Here is a 10,103-nt window from a genome sequence, read left to right on the forward strand (position 1 = left end):
CCTTGATTCCTTGCTGTTAGGTTTGAAGTCCTTTGCAAAGTCAGTGCCTCCCACTAGCCGAGTCACCAGCCAGGAGGAAAGAAAACCAGGTTTTGGTTCTTTGAGACCAAGATTGCCAGGAGAGACAGCAGAAGGGTGAAGCGCTGTTCTTTCTATGCTGACTGACTCTAGAGAAATTAGAAGGAACTGTTTCCATATAAGTTACAGCTATACATTTAAAATTTTACTAAGCTAGCTGGATATGACAAGAATGTCAGGTGTACAAGCGTTATTTCTCTTTCAGTGAGAACTCAGCTTTCGATCAAAACCCCACAAAGGATTCTATTTTTCCTGGCTTTTCACCTAACCCAATTGTAAGGAATATTAGAAAAATCATGAGAACAGTTTGTTCTTGTAAAATTGCATTTTACAGTCATTCTTGAGTGAAAGTGATGATAACTAATTTGTGGAAGACTTGATTAGTGATCCAGCCTCCTATGGTTCGCAGAGCATATACTTTGAATTGGAAATATGATACTGTGATATTTTCTTCCTCTAGAAAATTAACCATAGCTGAAAGAAAGGGAAAGTTTGAAAGTCCCGGATAAAGTTACCAGTGAAAACTACAAAAACCAAAGTGAATAGCTGGCACATGTTCTAAGCCCTCTCTTCACTTTTTTCAGGGGTAGAAATCAGCAGTGAGAAAAATTTACCTTGCCTCATGCCTACGCCTTTAAAATTTATTTCATGATTTACCTTCATTCGCTGTTCATATTTGTAAAGCACAGACAACAACGCTGATCTTACAGTCTCCTTCATGGGCTTCATCACACCTGTGATTGATTCAGAGACCACATTATGTACCTGGGCATGAGTGAGGAGAATAAAGGTATGCTGTGGGAGAAGTTAGAACTGCATGGCTTCCTGTCCACTACCCCAGAGGCAGGCAGGAAGGCCAAACATCATGGAAACCATGAGAAACAGTCACATTAGCAAAAGAAGTTAGAAATACAATCTTGGGCCAGCTAGAATGCAGTATCTGTGATTGAGTTCTCATTTTTCTTTTTTTTTGGTGCCGGGAATCAAACTCAGGACCTTGCGCTTGCTAGGCAGGTGCTTGTGCCGCTGGGTTATATCCCCGGCCCTTGTGTTCTCATTTTTTTCAAGCATTCTTTTAATACAAATATATACAAGTAGACTCTTGGCCCAAATACAAGTTGTGAGTACCTTGATTTTGGTGTTTTCATGTTGACAAAACAGCCTAAGCCTCAAGTTACTTGTCTGTAAAATAGAGCTAGTGATAGCATCCTCCTCATCAATGTATTTTCAGGTTTGAAAGATACAGTTCATTTGATGTGCTTGGCATTACACTGTGCTCACAGTAAACACTCAGAAAACACAAGCTGTTGTTAATGCTGTTGTGATTGTCACTATTGCGATTATTTTTATCACAATGAACCCCGCAGAGTGTTCGGACACTTCAGCCATCGGTCTGAGTGGCAGCTGGTCAAAGTGGACTACAAGTCCATCTTCGACAGACGGTGCGCCGAGGAGGACTACACACCTTGGCACTTGTACAACCAGGTAGGGAGAAGACAGCTGAGACTGAGTCCTGGGTGGGAGGTGTGGGAGGCAGTAAAGAACAGCTACTCTGTGAGGGTTGGAAATGGGTCCTATAGTACGAAATGACCATTTTGTTCTTGCATATGTGTGTGGTGTCCCACATCATACTTCTGCTTCGTGATGCTAGGATGTACTGAGATACAATTCACACGTCCTTAGCTTAGACTTACAACTCAAGAAGAAGTACTTACCTGGCACTCAGGGCCCAACATAATTTACTGGTGTGTGTCATGTGACCGTGGGGTGGGGCAGGGTAAGGACAAGAGCTTCGGTTTTATCTAGCAACACAAACAGAGGTGAGGCAAAAAATACCGAAGTGTTGCTGATTGAGGAGTGCCAGAAAAATCTTTCCCCCCGTTTTCTTGATTCTCTGGGAAGATACAGTGCTTCTTGCCTCCTCCAAGGTACTTGTGGTACAAGAATGCAGAATTATTCACGGGAAATGTTCCTGCGGGCCTCTCAGATATTCAGCTCATATCAAACTGCACAAAGCATCTCTGGTTTGATTTCCCAAGGCGGAAGTCATTCTTCAGGTCTCTCAAAGGATACATTAGAAATTCTTACTGCAAAGCTATCACTAGATTCAGGCAGTGAAACATCATATACCCAAATACAGGCTAAGCTATTTACACATAGATCTTTAATGGCGCCAGGTAAAATGAGTTTCCTAGAGAAAGACAGCGCATAGCACATTAAACGTAATTTTACGATGGACGTTCAGGAACATGAAAGAGCTATGTGTCTGACAGCAGGTGCTGCAGTAGCTAGAAAGTCCTGCAGTATTCCAAGGCTCGACAATAACATTATCACTTATTTACATCGTTGCTTTTTCCCCTATGGGATACATAAGCTTTCTGATAGTCAGAGCTTTATTTATTTCAAGGAAAAACACTGAATTGAGCGTTCTTGCCTGTCTGGTAGATGAATGCACATAAAATTGGTGCTGTAAAGTTGTGTGGGCAGAAGAATAATAAATCAGGACAAATAGATCTTTATATTTCTTAGCAATATACTTTCTTCATAAGCCCATAAAGGACCAAGCAAATAACTCTTTTGTTGTAGAAGAATTTAATTTAATTACTATAAGTTTGCCTGCCGTTGACTTGCCGTAAGGCCATCTTACTTGTCTGTGTGTCCTTCATATCACTGAGCCTGATGCTTCACCGAATACAAGTTTGCTAAATTCAGAGGGACATAAGGAGGCTGTCAGACAAATCTTCAGTGCTTCCTGGGATTGCTTTCCTTGTCACATTTTATAATAAACATAGACAAATGCTGTTAGGGAAAAGTGAGCTACTGGAGTGCATATTACAGTGGGATTTGTGAATATCCTCAACTGTCCTGATTGAAGCAAGGAAATTCCCAGCTAGGTGCCCAACTTGTGTGGTGCTGTGTCCTTACAGGGGGAGGCGTGCATCATGGGAGCCAAAAGGAAATACAAGAAGCGGAAATCAGAGCGGAAGTGTATGCAGGGGAAATACGCGGGCGCCATGGAATCTGAACCCTGTGTCTGCACAGAGGCTGACTTTGACTGGTGAGCTGGCACAGCTGTCCACAGGGACGTTCAGTGTATCCAGCCCACAGGCTCCTTGAGGAAAGCACGGATTTGAAAAGCCAGTTCTGTATATGGGGCTAAGTGGAAACCTCAAGTCCATATAAAATTATCTTGTGCTTTACTGTCTCTGTGCATGAGTATGTGGCACTACTAGGAGTTTCTTTAAAGAAAATTCAAGGGTTGGCTGGTAATTATCTTCATAGCTGATGGTCTCAGAACACAGACGGAAGCTGGATTCATCCAGTCCGCTTCCAACAGCAACACAGGAAGCAGCGAGTTGACTTTTCAGGACACAGACATATTGCGATCTACATAAAACCTTTCTAGAATCTGAGGTCCTCGGAAGATAACAGTGATCTTCAAAGGCAGTAAGTGTCCTGGCTCTGAAGGTCTTCAGTCAGTAAGCAGCAGACTGCGGTTTGTGAGAGGTGGGGGAGACGTTTATGAACTCCGTGGCAGCGCAGGTTGGGTGGCATCATGTTCTTTGACTCCTGAACCTAGTTGGGGGGAATTTAGCTTAAACTGAAGAAGTACAGAGACATTGCGAGGCTTAGCCCAAACTCAGAGTCCGTGGAGTTCTCCCAGAACACTTGCTCGGCCAAAAGCTAATGTGCAGAGAGGATGCCCCAGCATTATTTGAGGTCAGTACGCAGTCTTCCGGTGAGATTGACAAGTTATGAATAACAATTCCTTCCTTAATTATTTCCATCACATTTTCTGTTACTATGTATTTTTTATTTATTCATATTTTAACTTAGAGAAATCAGTGACTAAATATGTATGTAAACTTCCAACAATTGAAACTTTACTTGCACAGAACTATCCATCGCTAACGATTTATTTCTAGTTGTGTAACAATCACAGCTCACATATCTGATCATCAAAATATCTGTGTTTGAGACCCTGTGTGCACACACATTTCATATTTTAGAAGAAGCCTGCCTTTGTTAGGGTGGGTCACTGGAGATGCTGTCTGAGTAAAAGAGTGCTGGTGTGGTCCTGCAAAACGGGGCCATCAGTCGGACCAATAACCCACAGGGTTTCCCTCTTGTGCGTGGTTGAGCCCAGCCCAGAGCCAATGCTGGATCCCTCTGAAGTCTGGGAAGGGGCAGCAGAGCCTCAGGAGTTCTTCAGGGCCCTCCACAGTCTAACTTCTGTTTTAATCTGAGCAACATTTCTTTATGACAATGACAAAAAGATTTGATCTCTGCCCTACCCTTTGAAGTGAGACTGAAATACATTCATGGGAACAACTACCGTGAGGGTTTACGTCGTTTATCACATCCTTGTTTCTGGCCACCTCCTCATCATTCTCTCTGCTCAAGGAGGATCTGCAAAGAAGCTGGATCCTTACACTTCTGCTTTAGCTTTGGGCTTAGGAAACAGCCATTCTTTTTGCAGAGAGCAAATTCATTCTCGGGTAGCATATGGTAGCAATTCATTCTTGGGTAGGAGAAGAGTGAGGTGAGATATCCCAATACCATGATTCTCCTTGAAATGTTTGCTTCCTTAGTGATCTTTCTTACAAGGTGCCCAAATAAGCCAGGTGTGATGGTTGCTGTTGTCTTCTGTTTCCAATCTTAAGGTAGTCCAGAGTAAAAGGATCACAGGGTAAGAAAGACAAATAGGCTTCTGTCCTCTCCATCCTCCTACCCCTGTGTCTTGGCCTAATCCTAGAATCATTTGTTATCCTAGAAATCATATGTCCCACCAGCTGAACTCTGTTCTGAAAAGTAGGAAATGACCGACATGCAAGGCCATTGTAAGGTTTTCTGATCAAATGGCATTTTGGTAGCTGCGTGACTTCTGATGACTTTGCTGGGCTCCTACTAGCAGTTGCAGCTCTGATGATCCCACCTGACCACAGAATCAGGAAAAGTGTTGCCAATGAATGCCCCTGTGTAGTTTGGTTCTCTGGACATCCCCCAGGTGACCTTGCCCAGCACGCTCCAGCGCTTGTAGAGTAATTCCCTGAAGGGTGTCCTGCAGACAGTAATGCGCATGCCTTGCTGCCCATGCTGTGTTGAACCAGCACCAAAGCCAGCTGAAATATGCAGAATTCTCATAGTTCCAGCTGCCTGGTGCCAGTTCCCAAAGCTAAGCCTGTTTCTTCTCTTCTCATATCTGTGCCAGCATCTTACCTCCATTACACAGATGGGCCAGTTCATTCTACTGCCTGCTGATTGCTGCCTCGATTTGTTTGGGCATGTGGAGGTGCAATTTGTTGTCATTCTGTGTGCTCAGCTTCATCCCCGGAAGCCAAGAATCTCAGGCCACTCAGTGGCCCTGGAGGCAAGAATGGGAGGGGGCAGAGAGAGAAGTCCGACTCTTTCCAAAGCAGAAAGGATTAAACTAACAGTCCAAACCAGTGGCACTGACTGCTTAAGAAAAAAATACTTTCATTAGGGAATGCTCACAACCCTCCTGAAGGACATTTCCTTCTCAGCTGTGACTTTGAAGCATATGGCTCATGCACAGGGGGACCTGGCTCAGCTCTACTGGGTAGATCCAGATGTCTTGGAAGAGTACCCCAAAGACATCGTTAGTAATGAGGTCTGTATCACACCAGAGTGTGTTAAGCTCTGCTGCGAAGTGTTCCCTAAAGGTTGAGCTTCGACCGCTGCCTGCTTTCCAATTGCAATTAACATTGTATATCCTCCTCATGAAAATACACTCTACTCTTGAAGATTAAAGGAGTTTAAATGGAGTTATTGATTCTGTAGGATATTTTCAGGGATAACTGATAGTCTACGAAAAAAATTCCATTCTTGAGAAGTTATTGATTCAGGGAATGAATTTTACGATTAGAATAGAAGCTGGCCATGGCCTCACTCAGAATTGTGCTGTGTAGCTTTGCCACCTGCTGAAAGGTGTGTCTTGGTTCCTTCCCCGACAGTGACTATGGCTATGAGCGGCACAGCAATGGACAGTGCCTGCCAGCTTTTTGGTTCAATCCATCCTCTCTGTCAAAGGACTGCAGCGTGGGACAGAGCTACCTCAACAGCACTGGGTGAGTACCTGAGGCGGGGACTTTGAGAGGCCAATCCTTGCAGCTGAGCGTGTGTTATACTGAGAAAACAACTCTGATTGAGATGAGCACAGTGCACTTGGGATTCTTCCTCTGAATAATGCAGTGCAGATTGAAGTTGAGAGTAGGCTGCAGTTGCAGATGAGGAAATGAGAAGGGTCGTTGGATAAAGATGAGGATGAAGAAGCTGGTGTGCAGATTCTTCACTTTGTGAGATTTCACTTCCGGAGAAACACACCAAGTATGATGGGAATCTTTAGAGGAAGAGATCTGCTGTAAGGAATTGGTCCGTTGACGGCACAGACAGGCAGATGCCAAGATCTGCTGCGTAAGTCAGCGTGAGAGAGAATGGGCTGGTTCCACTCCAAGCCTGAGACCCAGAACCACAGAGTCTAAGACACAGTTCCTGGCCAGGAAGCTCGAGACCCAGAAGAGCTGATGTTTCAGAGGTGTTCGAAAGCAGGGAGAAAGCCAAAGTCCTCACCAGAATGCCGCCAACCATAAGGAGCTCTTTCTTACTCAAAGGATTATCAAAATGTCAGCGTTTTTGTTCCATTCAGACCTTCCGCTGATTGGATGAGGCCCATCCACATTAGAGAGAAAGTCAACTGTTCTATCCATGTAAATTTTCATGTTATCTAAAACAACCCTCACAGAGGCACCCAGAAAGTGTTAAACTAGGTGTCTGGGCACTGCTCTGGCTCAGTCAAATTGACATATAAAGTGAACCATTAGAAGTGAGATTAAGTTGTGTAATGAAGACACTTTGCTTAGGCTAAGATAAGGAAGGAGACATTTTTTTTTCAGTGTGCACAGTGCATGAGTTTTCTTTTTTAAAAGATCTACATGTTTATATATTTTGGAGGTGAGTTAACAGGTGCATGTGAGTTTCTTATACTATTTTCTCTCATTCCTTCATATTTGAAAAGTCTGGTTTAAAAAGTTAAAGGTGGAAAGGAACAGTTAATGCTTAATTTTTTGACCAATTTTAGCATGTTTATATCTTTTAATTTGAACAACTAATTTGAAGACAACAATACGCAGTATAACAACCGTTGTTGAATTCCTGCCATCTTGTTTAGTGAAATTCTGTAATATGTTCTTTTTATTATTTTTTATTCTTTTAGAAAAACTGGAGGGAGGGAGAGAGGGAGGAAAGGGAGGGGAGGGAAGGTATGATGGGAGGGAAGCAGGAGAGAGAGACAGAAGAAAGGTAACCAGTTCTACTAACAAAGCCTCTTGTCATTTCCCATGCCAGCCGTTAGCCAGAGAATCCACTAGACATAGTGAAGTTTCCATTTATGTACTTCTTTACTGGAAATTTTAAAATACTTTGAATTTGAAAAAACTGCCAGAATAATAGATACTATTCTTTTAAATGTGGTAAAAGACATAGACATAGACTTCAACTGTTCCTTTCTCTGATGTAAGGCTTTCCTCAGCCTTTGAATGAAGGAATAGTCTCTGACTTATTTGACCAACATGAAATGTAAGGAAAATGCAAATAATATATTCGTAGCAATGGCTCTTCAGTGTCTAGTAGGACAGGAGGAAAAGCGAATAGAGAGTGTTAACAAAAGACCTAAACATCATGGAGAAAGATTGCCAGACAAAAGTTTAACAACATGTGTGCAGAAGAATGTTTAGACATTGCAAAGGTCACTGTAAACCACTAGAGCTAATTTAAGAATCGGTTGCTCTCCAACACCAACTTGATCAGTTTAGGATATTGTATTATTCTTTCTTTGGTATTGATGTGAAAAAGCTGAAATACAGAAAGGTCAGAACCATGGAAGAGGTTTCACAAATCGTAGGAGCATGGCAGAATGACCCCTCACTTTTCAGTTTACTTACAAATCCTAATTAATAGAAAATGAAAAGTGAGATTGTTAAATTAGATTTTTTTCTGTTTAGGAGAATAGTATCACCTATGATCTATGAAAGGAAAATCACAATTTCAATTAAAGTGTGACTTGGTGGGAAGGGTCCAGGTATAGAAATGTTCATCAATGCAGTTTTTACACGTAGCAATCATAGAATCACCACGACACCGACTGCAGCCTGACCTCCACTCTCCTGGGGTGCTCATGTCCATAGTAGTACAGTACACGGTAGCATCTGACCCTGCAGGAATTTTGTGTAGATTACTGTAGACTGGCATTCATTCTGTTCAAACATTTTTCACAGAACCATCAGCAACAGCATACAAGTTTATATGTAAAATGAACACATGATAACTACTACGTTATAACATGCCCTCAGCAGGCATGCTGAGTGTCCTGCACTCCTAAGAAAGATGTTTGCAAGTCAAGCAGTGAAGTCTCAAGCACAGTCCCACAGATGCAAGTCTGGGGAAGGTGACGGTAGTAAACTCACCAATCAGCATGCGATCTGAATGATACATTTAGCCCTTTCACTGGGGCAAAAGTCTGAATTACCATTGAATTCCCATTTGCAGTGTCTGTAGCCAAATCAAGAGCTGGCAAGAGACAAAGTAGAGGTGACACTGAAAAGAGCTATCTGCCTCTCCTCCTGTGAGCCCATCTCCCCAGCGTATCACCCCAGATGCCCACGGGCTCTGTGTTAATTCACTGGTATTCCATAAGCATCCGGTGTTTAATGTAGTCACTACAGTATTGCCATTACATGTGTAATTTTTCACTTCATTGCCATTACATGTGTAATTTACTTGGAATAGAAATACATAGATTGGCTTTATATGTTAAAAAAAAAGTTTAGATTACCAACCAGTCCTGATCCTTTTCCCATGCAACTGTGATGTGCTTGTTAGGCATGTTTGGAAACACTTTTCTTTGCATTTTACAGGGAATAACTCTGCCAGGAGAAAATATACAGAAAATTAATTTGGGAGGTTGTTTTCATAACTGATATATTATTCTTCCTTTGCCTTTCTTTTGTTCAAAAATATGATTCAATGTCTTTCCAAGCTTGAATACACAGGGCTTCTTTCTATCTCATTACTTTTTATTCTTTATTATTAAGCATAAGAGGATTATGGAATCATCCCTTTTTATAGACATTTGGGCTATTTTGTTTTTTTCTGTGACTATAAACAAGGCTGCAGTTAACACTCATGCCATATTACTTCTATCAGAAACACACAGTGATAATTAGGTTCTTCTGGCAATCGGGGTGCTTCTCTTGCTTATAAAGCACATTGCACTCGGCCAACGGATTGTTCTCAGACCTAGGTAGCAGGCATTCCAGTACTTCCCACGCATGAACTAAAACACTAGCTTTCTGCTCGCAGGCTGCCTGAGTCACCCAAGTTCGATTTTACTTGAGTTAACTGCCATCCTCTTTAAAATGCGGAGGTGAATGGATTCCTTCAGGAAAAGCTGTGGGATGGGGAAAGTAGGTTCCTTCCAAGTCAGTAAGTTCAGCAAGGTCTCTTCAGGCATAAAGAACTACATGTTACCCTGGTGGTGAAACAGCATTGGCATTTTCCTCAAGGACAAGTCCTGGTGCCAGCGCCTCAAAGCTTGTAGAATTGAGGAGCCACCTTGCACCTTAAGGGTCTCTGCAATGCCGGTTTCACCCTTCCAGGCACCTGGGCTTAGTCAGTGTAGAGCCTGCATGAGTTCGGGGCTGGGAAAGAGTACAGAGCACCTTTGGGCCTGCCTGACCTCGCTCCTCCAGTGCCTCCTTTACCTCACCCTCTGCTTCTGTCAGCACCCAGGCAGACCTGCAGTCACATCCCGGCATGGAAACAGCAGGTCTGCTGAGCAGAGAGCATCTCTTGCCAGGTAATGCCGGCAAGTAGCGATCCCAGCCTCACCTGTCTGAGAGCTTAGGTGGAAGGAAGCATGCAGGCAAACCAGCCTGTCTTTCTTACTACCTTCCCTTCCCTTCCCTTCCTTTCCCTTCCCTTCCCTTCCCTTCCCTTCCCTTCCCTTC

The 10,103-nt window shown here is 43.0% G+C and overlaps 1 protein-coding gene across 1 annotated transcript in view; it reads left to right on the plus strand.

Annotated features, from left to right (window-relative positions):
• The window catches only part of Sorcs1 (sortilin-related VPS10 domain containing receptor 1), a gene marked incomplete at its 5' end in the record, with an annotated part of 503,138 nt that overhangs the window by 419,669 nt on the left and 73,366 nt on the right, over positions 1-10,103 (plus strand). The window contains 3 exon segments of the mRNA XM_013504127.1: positions 1,446-1,563; positions 3,006-3,136; positions 6,054-6,167. Of these exon segments, the coding sequence (XP_013359581.1) occupies positions 1,446-1,563; positions 3,006-3,136; positions 6,054-6,167 (363 nt within the window).

Source organism: Chinchilla lanigera, unplaced genomic scaffold (genome assembly GCF_000276665.1).
Source record: "Chinchilla lanigera isolate Chin_1 unplaced genomic scaffold, ChiLan1.0 scaffold00084, whole genome shotgun sequence".
Classification (NCBI taxonomy): Eukaryota; Metazoa; Chordata; class Mammalia; order Rodentia; family Chinchillidae; genus Chinchilla; species Chinchilla lanigera.